This window comes from Phalacrocorax aristotelis, chromosome 8 (assembly GCF_949628215.1).
Source record: "Phalacrocorax aristotelis chromosome 8, bGulAri2.1, whole genome shotgun sequence".
Taxonomy (NCBI): Eukaryota; Metazoa; Chordata; class Aves; order Suliformes; family Phalacrocoracidae; genus Phalacrocorax; species Phalacrocorax aristotelis.
In genome coordinates this window covers 21,728,887-21,742,052 of record NC_134283.1, presented here as the reverse complement: position 1 = coordinate 21,742,052, position 13,166 = coordinate 21,728,887, and the positions used below count along the sequence as shown (strand labels likewise).

General features: G+C 43.6%; 1 protein-coding gene across 3 annotated transcripts in view; it reads right to left on the bottom strand.

Annotated features, from left to right (window-relative positions):
• NUP93 (nucleoporin 93) overlaps positions 1 to 12,840 on the bottom strand; it is a 91,550-nt gene extending 78,710 nt beyond the window's left edge. Inside the window, exons 1-3 of one of the 3 annotated variants that reach the window (XM_075101749.1) lie at positions 12,775 to 12,840; positions 5,012 to 5,225; positions 4,359 to 4,476 (exon numbers count right to left, since the gene is read on the bottom strand). In XM_075101749.1, coding sequence (XP_074957850.1) covers positions 4,359 to 4,476; positions 5,012 to 5,190 — 297 coding nt within the window. In that variant the 5' untranslated portion in view covers positions 5,191 to 5,225; positions 12,775 to 12,840. Of the gene's footprint in view, positions 1 to 4,358; positions 4,477 to 5,011; positions 5,226 to 11,541; positions 11,635 to 12,757 lie in introns of those variants that run through there. The other 2 variants (XM_075101751.1, XM_075101750.1) reach the window with 2 other exon arrangements.
• Between the last annotated feature and the right edge of the window lie 326 nt (positions 12,841 to 13,166).

Here is a 13,166-nt window from a genome sequence, read left to right as displayed (position 1 = left end):
GAAGTCTAAGTATTTTCCTGCTGTAAGAGCTTTAATAGAAATTAAAAGTCAGCAGAAACCTAAAATCATACAATAAAGATTTAATCATATTTGTAACCTTCATGTAATTGCAAGTCAGCAAAGGCTAAGCACTAGGTCTACACCTCTGGCACAAGCACCCATATTCACCTCCAGAGCACTACCTACTCTGGTGCTGCGGTGTACATAGGCTGTACCAGCGCAGAGTCTCACTGCAGTTTTACAGTGAGAAAGAGTGTGCAGATTTGCAGTTTCAGGTACTTACCCGAAAAAAGTTTCAGCCTCTTAATCAAATTATGCTGTAAAGTATTTATGAACTGATAACACTACCTGCTCCAGCTGAAGCTTGAAGGACACTTCATAGGCAACAATAATTAAAGTACTAAAGAATCTACAAATGACAAAGAAGTTTCAGATTGGACAAAAGGCTTCACAAATTTGCTGCAAACTATGCAGGCTTGTGAGTGTAAGTGTTGAACATCAGGAAAAGACAGGACTGAGAAAGGACAACTGAGCCTACAATACTGACAATAAACTGTGAAGCAAGTTCATTAAGTATTTTGGAAAAGGTTTTTGTTGGTTAAAAAAAGAGTAATGGTAACGTTAGAAAGTGGAGGCTGCAGGCTTGACGCTGAAGAGAACACCTTTTCTCAATCCCAATTCTACTGGTAGGTAGAATTAAAACCTACCAGTATGTCTGTAAATAGAGAGTAACAGCAGAGGAACAGTAAAGTCCTGTAAAATTATAAACCAGTTCCCTTCCTTTTATCACCCTGCACACTGCCTTCTAAGATACAATGGGAGCAACTTGTGGAGGAAGAATGCCACACGGTGTAAAGGGGTAGCTACATCTGGCCCAAATAAACACAATAAACCCAAAAAAGCCTTATGGCTAACCCATAATAAGCTTAGGAAGAATGAAAAGAAATCCCAACATAATAATCAGAAGGTATTAAAAAAAGTAACATAGGAAGGAGCTTTTGTAGCACATCTTTATCTAAAGCATCAAGTAATTTTAAGACCTACCTAGTCAACACACCTAAAGGACAACCAGTAGTGTGTAACATGAAGGCCCTCTTGCGTAACTAACAACAAAACCTTAATAAAAAACTGCTCTGAAAGGACCTGAAAGGATCAATAACCCTGTTGTTGATGACTGTGTACCAGAACCTACAGATGAGCACAGGGCTTGGCCATATTCTGAACAAGTTACTTTCAGGTAACTGACCATTGTCAACATCAGCCAGACAGCCTGAGATTTGACTGAAAATATCCTCAGAGCAGAGAATGATGTTCTGCAAAACAACACAGAAAACCTTACATTCGTTAACTGCAAAACTAACAGGACAAAACCTTTAAGACTGACGTGGTACTCATGTGCCTGCAGGATGACCTAAAAATGGAGCACCTTCCCACGGCAAATCAGTTTCAGCTAATTTACTATGAATGTTTTCTGCACATGGCCTGCAAAAAAAAATTTAAGATTCAAAGCACACGTGTATTAGGCCTCAAACACGAGTAGTTAGTTTTAAATTAAAGTGATCACTGATTAAATCACCAGTGTTAATCATGATTCAAAACAGCAAGTGTGGAACTTCGATTTAAACTATTGACTTTAATCCTGCTTTTCATTTGTACTTTTTAGGAAAACAGCTAAAGGAAGGCCTGACTCTCATTCACCTATTTTTGCTATTTAAATACATTGATTTACAGTTAACCACTGTATTTACGCTAAATTTGAGGTTCTTCCATAACAGGAAGATACAATTGTATCTATATTCACAATATAAACTTATTTTTAAAACATAGTATTTATTCAAAATCTTAAACATTTTTATTAAAACATTTTTATTAGATTTCTTATTTTCTACATGACATTTACACACATGCTTACACACGTGCTTTGTCTCAAGCTCCACTAGGATGAACTAGAATCCTATGAGAAATAGGCCACAGAAAAATGTTCAGTCGATTAAACTGCCTTATATAAAGAAAAAAGTATCCAGCCTGTATTTCAAAATGTTTGCATTTCAAATAGTCTCTCCTGTGAGACCAAAGGAAATAATTCGCTTTAGCAGCAAAAAGGCAGATTGAAAACAATGGCTAGACAGAGGCATTTCAGCACCTAAACATGCAAATGGACCAGTATTTAAGAAACTTTCAAGAAGGCCTATGCAAGGTAAGTACCCAGTTCCCACAGAAATCACTTGGAGTTGAAATCAATGGGTCTCAGATACCAAATTTGTTTAAGCATGGCTGAAAATTTCTTGACTTCAGGTGGTAAGATATTTTTTAAAAAAAAAATCTCCTCCTGCATCCTTCAAACTTTTCCAATTAAGAAATCTCATGTGTCACTTTTTTTTGTTTAAAAATATGCTTATTTTTATTTAAATAATTTTATTAGTTTATAGCAGGCTTAGTCCATAATATCAACTGCCATGAATTCAAACTTAAATACTTCTTTTTTTAAAGAAATGCATTCTAATTAAAAATGTTCAAATATTGACATGTGTCATTAAAAAAATGTACACACACACACTGGAGATGAAAAAGTACACTGAGATCATCACCAGAATCACCATATCAAATAATAAGGCCTTGAGATCTGGTATAATAAAAAAGAAGAAAGTTTTCACATTTTGTTTAGTTAACCAGAAAAATAAAGTAAAATGAGTATTACGCAGTCCTATCCATTTCCCATATGCCACAAATCTCAGAATCCAAAGAGTCAAGAGCTCCACTGCTTCTGGGCTTGAGAATCTACAATAAGATTGCTCTTAAAGGAGAAAGAAAAAACACCAGAAATCAAAGAAGTAACAGCATTAGTAAACCTTTAAAAAAAAAATTGTTCTTGAAAAAAAAAATTTAGACAGTATGGGAGACAAGGAAGACATTTACCAATCAGAAATAAAACATCAGAAATTGAAACAAAGGAACAAAATGAGAAGAGACAGAAAGCGAACAGTGGTTTATAGAGCTCTCACTACGTGATCATTCAATAAAGTCTCCAGAGCGCGCTAATGTTCAGTGAAAAAGGGAGCAAAATCATCTGGGGAGGATGAGAGAAGATAGCCAAATATGCTAGGAATCACCAGAAGGTGAAGAGGTGCAAAGGCACAAGAAGTCACATTTGAGAAACACATTAGATGCCCCAAGCATTTGGTTCTCACACAGACACTCACCCTGCTGTGTTCCCAACCCAGGAAGGCTGAAGGCAGCCCTGACATGAAAGAGTACTGCTCACCCTGCAAGGAAACACCTCCTTGCTACAGGACAGAGGGCACACACTGCTACTCCTGGAAAGGCTACGGACCTTAGAGACTAAGGGATTAAGTAAATCCAACTGAAGAGAGACCACCACAGGGCTCCTAACACTAGGATGAGGCTACACTAAGGGCCCACCCACCCAAAATGGATGGCACCAAATCCTCAAATAAAACATACCATAGGCAAAATGGGGTAGCTCTTTACAGGCTTCCCTTTCCCTTCTGAAGTTAGGTAGTTTAGGGCATACTACTTGTGTGAAAGAGAGCTTACAACTCTCTTCACCACCCTAATTTAGCCATCTGCCAGTACAGAGAGAATATAAGCTTCAAAATGATTAACCAGTAATTCAGACTGTTATTCAGACACAACCCACAACATCAATTCCATAACTAGCTCTTAACTGAGTAATGAATACCACAGATTTCTTCATCATGAAGAAAGATATTCTGCAAGGGCAGGCAACTATCATAAAGCAAAACACAGATGGGTCACATTAATTTCTAAGGCACCTGGGGAGATAATCTACAGGAAAATTTACAAGATTAAATCACACTGGTAAAGCATATGAAACACAGAAAAGTCAGTCTACCATGAAGACAAGGTTATGACATCTGAGATACAGTGAAAGAAAAAGCTATACTCACCCCTTTTCCATATTGACCGAAATTCCCCCTATGCCAACACCTCAAAATTGCCAAGCGGCAATTTTGTGTTCTTCCAACCAGACATTAAAAAAAGCCTCAAAACTATGAGGGAGAGGTTTCCCTGTGCAATTTAGGCTTGCAAAGCCAACAAAGACAGCTCCACAAAGGCAGTAAGTACATGGTTCCTCTTGACTTCAGCAATGGTTTGGAAGTTAAAGTACTTCTGCCAATCTGGTACTTAATGCTGCTACTGATAGCTAACTCAATCATCTTCCATCGTTGAAAGAAGCATCTCTCCTGTGTACTTCTACTAGCCAGTGAAATATAGAGCAAGACTATTTCCACAATGGCCTTAGAAGAGCCTTGAACCACAACACAGGGACCACGGTTACAAGCGCAGCATAATTCACACGTCAGAAATGCCCCTACCTGGATGTCAGTGTCCTTCACAGGTTCAAGAGGCTCAAATGTAGTGGCTGCACTTAGACTCTCTAGTCGCTGAGAAATGTGAGATATATCAAGTCCCCTAGACCCGAGAAGAACAGACCTATAAGGAAAAAATTGTAGAGGTATGAAATTAGTATTGAACAGACAGAACTCTAAACCAAAATTAATTGCCAATATTTAGGTCAGCCACATACAGACAGTGCTCCCAGCTGTGTTAGGAAAACTGCATAAAAACTGAACTTTAAACAGCCCTATGTGTATATCTAACTGCCTCAGCCCTGCTGAACTCTTTCTGCTGTTCCACTGCAGTACTGCACAGCTGCCAAGTCCTTCCAGATAGAAAAATTCTATAGCATGTTGGTAAATGTGTTTAGCAGCGGCCAGAACAAGATATTGTACTTTTTGGCTTTAGCGCTGGCAATCAGGAACAGTAGCTCCTCAGAAAAATCCTTCAGTTACTTCCCACCCCCACCCCCCCAAATAGGAGAAAGATGGGGGGCAGGAAAAACAGCTTTGCAGTCATTCTGTTTCTCCCAAGCACATCCTCCTGGCAAGACACCCCACACATCAGAACCAAACCTGTAAACAGCTTCTACCTCTGCATAGATTTTCCAATGCCAGTGCTCCACACTTACGCCTTAACATCTGCAGTCTCCTGGGAAGTGCGGGTCAGAGTGCGGGAACGCAGGCGCTCCCCAGCCTGCTGGATCTCCTGCAGGTTGCGTTCTACATGAGGGAGCTCAGAGATACCTTCCGTCTCGGCTGCAAGCTGTTCTGCCTGCTGGAGAAGCTCTCCAAAGCCTTCAGTATCCATCTCTGTTGCAGGTTTCAGTCAGGATGCACAGAAACCTTCAGAGAAACAGAAAATTCTTGCTCAGCTATAAACAGTTTCTATACCTACAGGTGTACAGACAGACCAGCAAGGGAAGGTCTTCTAGTACAGGATACTCTTCTGTCCATCTTCACCATGCACTACACATCAAGCAAATACTTTCAGGTGGTCTCAGAATGCTTTGCCTTGGAGGACTATGTTCTTAAGGCAGATCTATGGACCTGTCAGAAGCAGGATGTAGATGCCGTATCAGTTCATATATTGCCTTGATACAAAGGAGAGTGAAAGCAGAGATGTCCCTGGGAAGAATCTGTTGTTAATTTAGCTATAAACTACTTGTGTGTATATATTTATGTACATATAAGAATGGGGACACATACATATGCACACAGAGATATGTAATACACAAGGGCTGAAAAGTCACATGAGGTTAAATTAACAGCAAAACTGACAAGCATATACACATACATAGACAGCCACAACTAGCCATCTATTAAAATGTGTTAATCGACACCATTAACCCCCAAAATCAAAGGAAATATGCACGCATTGTTCCAATGTAAAAGGCACATGTCTAACTTTGATGCACACAAAAGTTTTACCAGTGTTTGTGAGAACTTCTTGCACAGACCAAATGAGAGAATGGTTAAAGAAACTACATAGCAAAAGGCAAGGACTGTAACAGATTAGGTCATCAGTGCATTGTGCAGTTCCAAATTCAGAATGGAGCCCGTTATTTTTACAGAAAGAGCAAAAATATACATGCTTGGGATCAATGTAGAAAAAACATGTTGCTACAGCGTCTACATTAACAAAATAAGAAACCCAAACCCTCCGCTTCATGCACAAAATACGTAGCATGTAGCCGATTCAGCTGCAAATCACAAGCACCTGATGCCTCTGTAAAGCCACAGGAGAAAATCCCAGAAATCTAGTCTCGGTGAATGGTGCTACAGACATGGGAATCTCTGGTATAATCTCTCAGAACATCTGCACCCTAACCCAAAGTGCCTGGGATCAAATAAAGCAAACCAGACCTTAAGCATTAACTCCAGCTCTTTATCATTTACTCAAAAGTAAAATCAATTAAACTATCTGGTTCGAGGGAGCCCACCAAGAAGAAAACAGCGCATTTTTACAAACCAAAAATAGCCTGCAATTCAAGTATTTCTTGGTACCCCTCAACCGTACCAAACTGATTTAATAGTACAATTTTAATATTCCCTATGTTCTCAGTCTCACCACCATTCCCAAGTACAACCACCAGTGGCAATAGCACTGCTTTCATCTGTCTGGACAACGGATGTAAAAGCACTGCATGATGATTCATTCAGACATATGCAATTAGAAGGACAAACTGATCCCTTCCACCTGGGTGCCAGGACAAACCCTAAGAGCAGGCATCCAAGAATGGAGAATTTCACAAGCAGTCCCCACCTACTTCTGGAAAGCTGGGAGCTACTGGGGGAGGCAGCAATCATATTTGCACTGACTTGTTAACCAGGTGAGATAACAGAGACTAGATTTGTTTGAATGGATTAGCATGCCACTGAGACAGAGGGGAATGGGGAGGCATGGTGGTGGTGGAAATAAGCAGTTTCATGCCCTGCAATGCAGTACAGAACATCTTTCCAGCGTTTACTTGCGATAACTCAGGTGCACACCTGCCAGAAGCATCCTTTGTTGGCAGACACTGACCAGAACAGCCACACTCCCATACAGTTAAGAACACAGCAATCAGATCCTCCAGGAGCAGTGACTGCAAGAACAGCACAGACTCCAGCTTGGTTTGATCCAATCCAGTCCGCTTCCTCTTTTCATTACCAACGAGATAGAAAGCCGGGAGCATAAGAAGGCACTAACTTCTCAGAGAGCACTGAAACCAAAACCATGGACGATCAGCACACTATAAAACTGCTCCCAAGCCTGCACTTTTTAGCCATAGACTCTACATCAAAACCATATAAGATTTGACCCACAAATCTGGCAATGTAGGACAACTGCAACAACTCTGCAAAATCTATTTGAATTCAGCAAATATAGAATAAACTAGTTATTTCGGAGCAAGTTAAATTACCTGTGATTATAACAATTCACAACTTATCTAGAGAACCAACACTAAACAGCTTTTTCTAAGCAACAGAATTCAAATATTTAGACTGAATAGCAGCAAAAACAACTTTGTCTCCACCCTGACAGAATTTACTGCATTCAAGAGACTGCAGTCTGACTCTTAATGCTGCTGTGCAGGACGGAAACTGCTACCACAGTAACAAGCTAAGCAATGGCAGATTTTCATGTCTGGCTGGGGAAGGAGCAACAACTGACACCTAAGGGAAAGAAAATACATCAGAAATTAAACTAACTTCTGCAAAACCATATCGACCTTGGGCTACAAACCAGAACTGAAAAGGCTCTTTTCTAAAGACAGCTGTTCTAAAACAACTTTGATGACATATCAATAGAAGATGCTGCATTAGACTACTATTCCATCAAACCCCAGTTTAATGCTTCCCCAACATCTAAAACCACAAATAAACATGATATATTGTACAAGTTGACTGGCTTTAAGCCAAAAAGAAACTAGAAAAAGTGACAGGTTTCTTAAGTCCATTCAGACTGATCATAAATTATTATTTATTACCTGAAAAACTGTAAAAACCCCTCAAGAGCACTACAATGCTATCTAATGAAGAACACGGTAGCTATTATTCTCCAAATACGGCCACGATGAACATTTTACTGAACTAGCTTCAGAAAGATGTGAAGCAGAAATATTCCAATGCATGCTCAAGTGTCTGTTGGACTTCACATACTGACAGGCTTTGTGTCATCTAACTAATTAACTTTGAAAAAGACTAAAACATTTTGATTTTCCAGTGCTTTGAAAAACGAAAGGAAGACGACCTCCCAGGGGAAAAGGAAAGCCTCATCCTCTACATTCACAATAGCTGGTGGACCAATACAGTTCCACAGGTTGCAAAGAGATTCTTCAAAATGGGAAATGAAGAGGAAGTCTGCCCTCTCGCAGAGGCTCCCACCCAGTGTGCTCAAGAGACCCGGTCTGACAAGTCAGGATCAGGTTCTTTTGGAAAGAAGAACCAAGAGCACCCTAGTGAGAGAAAGTGGGCAACTCTTTACTTACTGCAGTCGAGGTCTGAGGTAAAAGTGCTTTTTCAACAGGCTCCAAGCCCGGGCTGCTACAGATAGGGTAGCAGCTTCTGCCTGGTAAGCTAAACATGAATAAGTAAAAGGGCCATCCTGCAGGCCTGGGGAATTCTGTGTGAACAGCAGCAATAGTACTGAGCTCTCACATGGTACTTTGGATAAGCAGACATCCAGACATTTCAGAGAGGAAGTCAGCAACATAATCCCCATGCTACAGAGAGCAGAACTGATTAAGAAATGCAGAGATTGAAATCAAAGAGCAGGTGGCCAAATTTTTGTTTCTTTTTAAAGGAAAGCACAATGACATAGGATCTTACTTAGACACTGCAATAAATTGCCTTCTAAGGATGTAGACACTTTGTCACTGGAGCTTTATATGAGTAGGACAGGCACAATTCTGTGCTGAGTCCAGTCCTGTTCAACATATTCATCAATGATCTGGATGATGGGATAGAGCGTAACCTCAGCAAGTTCGCTGACCATACCAAGCTGGGAGGAGTGGCTGATACACCAGAAGGCTGTGCTGCCATCCAGCGAGACCTGGACAGGCTGGAGAGCTGCGCCAAGGGGAACATCATGAAAATCAACAAAAGCAAGTGCAAGGTCCTGCACCTGGGGAGGAACAACCCCATGCACCGGTACAGGCTGGGGGCTGACCTGCTGGAAAATGGCTCTGTTGAGAAGGAGCTGGGACTGCTGGTGGACAGCAGGCTGACCGTGAGCCAGCAATGTGCCCTTGTGGCCAAGAAGGCCAACAGTATCCTGGGATGCATTAAAAGGATTGTGGCCAGCAGGTTGAGAGAGGTTATTCTCCCCCTCCACTCTGCCCTAGAGAGATCACATTTGGAGTACTGTGTCCAGTTTTGGGCCCCTCAGTTTAAGAAGGACGCAGAACTGCTTGAGCAAGTCCAGCGGAGAGCTACCAAGATGATCAGGGGACTGGAGCATCTCCCTTATGAGGAAAGGCTGAGAGACTTGGGCTTGTTGAGCCTGGAGAAGAGAAGACTGAGGGGGATCTCATCAATACCTATAAATATCTAAAGGGTGGGTGTCAGAATGATGGGACTAGGCTCTTTTCAATAGTGCCCAACAACAGGCGAAGGGGCAATGGGCACAAGTTGGAACACAGGAAGTTCCACCTCAATATGAGAAAAAAGTTTCTTTCCTGTGAGGGTGCTAGAGCAGTGGAACAGGCTGCCCAGAGAGGTTGTGGAGTCTCTTTCCCTGGAGACATTCAAAACCCACCTGGATGTGTTCCTGTGCCCCCTGCTCAAGCAGGGGAGCTGGACAAGATGATCTCCAGAGGTCCCTTCCAACTCCTACCACGCTGTGGTTCTGTAATAAAGCAGGAATGGTGCAAATCTACTGACTAGGAGCAGAGACACATCATTGGGATCAACTCTTGAGGTCTCGTCCCACCTTATTTTCCATGTTCCACAAGTGGAAGTGACCAAGTACAACCCAAACATCTGCTGCACACTTTCAGCAGATCATGCTCTAGTATGTAAAGCACAATAATAAGTGTTTAATCAAACCTAGCAAAGGGAACACTTCCATACCCTAGCTATACTGAAGATATATGAAATTGGGATAGGCCAGCTTAAAAACAAATACCTAAAAGCTCCCAGCTATACTTGGTACTCCATCTGGTACAACAGCCCGTTCCCCCAGCAACAAAACACTGATGCAGGAAAATCCTGAACAGGTCACACAACAATCTTCCAAACTTATTGTTTCTTCTACCACCCACCAATTAACCATCTCCTGCCTCCCATGAAGACTTTTAGTCCTGCATGTTTTGCTCTTCATTTCATCTGTAGGTAGCCATGCAAAAGTCCAATCTTTTTATGATCTTAAAGAGCTCTAACAGTACATATGTTGAACAAAAATGTTTTTTCAAAGTTTTAAAGGCAGTAACATTCAATTATTTGCTCTGGCACTGTGAGAAAGAACAAACAAGGGCATGCGACTCTTCTCTATCCTGTTTGTTATTTAACCTGGAATGAAACATTCAGCATTTTAAAATATTTCTTCCAATATATACAATTATGCATTTTTCAACACTGCCTTTTATCTGCCACCTGACTTCAAAGTTCCTTACAGTGGTCTCAAATCCCCACTGTCCTGAATAACTGACTCGGCTGGCAGTTTTGCCATCTTATCACTCTCCCTCTTTTCCAAAGATTTAGTATTTATTTTAAGTACCTGACTCTCAGCCAGCGCAGCAGTGCAGCAAACTGACCCTCATTAAACAGAGCATTTAGTTCAGTATTTGGAATTCCTTATATGAAAACCCAGATCCTTGCCCCTCACTGAATTTCCTGGGATATTATCCACACAGGAACATTATGGATTTAGACAACAGAATACATATATCCTCCAAGCAATTTTTAAGCCTTTCCCATTTGTAAGCCCCTAGAAGTTTTCCCAAGGAGTAGGAGACCGCTTTAGAAACACAGCATAAGTCAACAGCAGCAAAGCACACAGGAACTGGCTTTGTCACCCTCACCTTAGCCTTCCATGACCTAACTACTGTCCCGCAAGACAAACTGGCCAAATTGAAGGAGGAGGAAAGCAGCCCTTGTTTGCACTTGGGCTTTAATTCAATCCCTTTCACTCACTGTTAATATATTCTGGTTTAGAATAACATTGGGACACAGATGGCACCCAGCACTCCACAGCAGTTGCTAATTAAATACCAATGCCCAGTACACCTACAGCTCAAGCTTTAACACCAAGGCAGTTCAATATCATGTCACAGATGTTTGGCTGTTGCCTGCAGTTGGGACTAAACAGTGAGAGTAAGTTACTCTGTACATGTTGTACACTTTATGACAACTCTGGGAAAAATCAAAGCTGTAACATGGAGTGAATCTTGCCTAGGAGGGACTACCAAATAGCATTCTTTAGGTTCAGAAATAGAGTTCTGCATCTGAGATGCTCTGTAATAAATCCTTATTGTCATTCTCACCTGTTTTGCACAAGAAGTCAGCACTGCTGTTGGTAGAGCTTGCGAGCTGGAGTTGGGGAAAGGGCTAGTCATTGCTCTCATTCAAGGATAGTCTGAAGGGTCCACATTAAGCATTTAAAGACAGCTATCCTGTCCTGCATCAAAGTCACTGGTCTGAAAAACCACAAGAATCCTGAGTATCATATATGGTTTACCTTCTGCATTCCTCTGTATCTTCAATATCTTGCCAGGCATATATGAAAGCAATGCTTAGCAAATACAAGGTCACACAAGCTTACCAAAACCTGCTGTGAAACAGAAGTTGAGACATGGACATTACTGACAACCTTCCATGAGCTCCCACCACCAGGTGCCCAGCATCACTCTGCCCCCACCAAGGAACTGACCACTAACCCCACCACAGCAAGGAATAGCCCCCCACGCGGGCAACCTGAAACGGCAAGGCCAAATCACATGCAAACACAGACCCGCTCTCCTCACAGCGCCCCCATTCAAAGAACAGGCTTACGTTTCCTGAAGCACCAACACGGTACCTTGGATAAATCACAGAATGTCCTGAGTTGGAAGGGACTCACAAGGATCATGAAGTCCAACTCCTGTCACTGCACAGACAACCCTAAAATTCACTGTCTCTGAGGGCACTACCCAAGTGCTTCTTGAATATCATCAGGTTTGATACCGTGACTGCCCCCCTGGGGAGCCTATTCCAGCACTCCACCACCCACTGGGCGAAGACCCTTTGCCTAATATCTAATCTAAACCTCCCCTGGCACATCTTCCTGCCATTCCCTCGGGTTAAACGCTAAGCTCTCCTTCCACAGCTAGGCTTTGCACCGCCGACCAGCACAAATCAGCTCAGATGAAGGGACTACTCCTGGTGTAACCAGGGTGAAGGAATTAACCAACCATGGAGCAATCGCCCGTGCATCCGGCGCCGTGATTAAAGAATGGCTGCGTTTTAACACTACATTGGTGTTACGATGTTTATTCCCGATTTCGGTGACACTGGCACGCACAAAGCCAGGCTTTGCGCTTTAAGGCAGGCTGTATTTCGGGCACAGATATACAGAACCCCACCGAGGAGGCCCAGGAAGGCCCGCGGGGCTAGGCCTGCGAGTGCTCCTCACCAGCCCACCACCCCAGCGGCCTGCACTGCGGCTGGGGCGCTCGTCGGGGAGCGCCAGGGACCGTGCCGCGGGCCGGAGCCGGAGCCGCCCTGCCTCAGACAGCCGCCTACCCCCTCCTCAGAGGGGGCTTCTCCCCCCCCACCGCGGGGCCCGCCCGGCCGCCGAGACAGAGGGAGTCCCGGCTAGGGAACGGCCGCCGAGGGCACAGTGAGGGTAAGCTAGAGACCACCGCCGCCCCCGACGGCGAGAAGAAGAGGCGGCAGAAGGGGAAACCATGACACACCCGTGCAGCACCCTCACCTGCCCGCCGCTCCGGCCGCCACGCCTGCCCCCACTGCACCGCGCGCCCCTATTGGCCGTCCTCACACCCTTCCCCGCGTTCCCATTGGCCCAGCTGCCGCGCTTCCTCACGCCGCGCGCTCCCATTTGTCCAGCCACCGCACGTCCCCGAGCGGCGGCTCCCGCCCACTCGCGACAACAACTTTATTGAGGCACTCGGAGGCGGACACAGACAGCGCGTTTCTTGGGGCGTAGAGGCGGCGCGGCAGCGGCTGCTGCCTCTGGAGACTACGGGTTCGAGGCTGCCCCCCGCCTCGACAGCCCATGTGCTCGGCGCTGCATGCTCCGCGTCACCAGTGACGTAGTCTCCCGAAGGGGTACAGGCGTACACTGTGTCTGGACCCTTTGTAAGC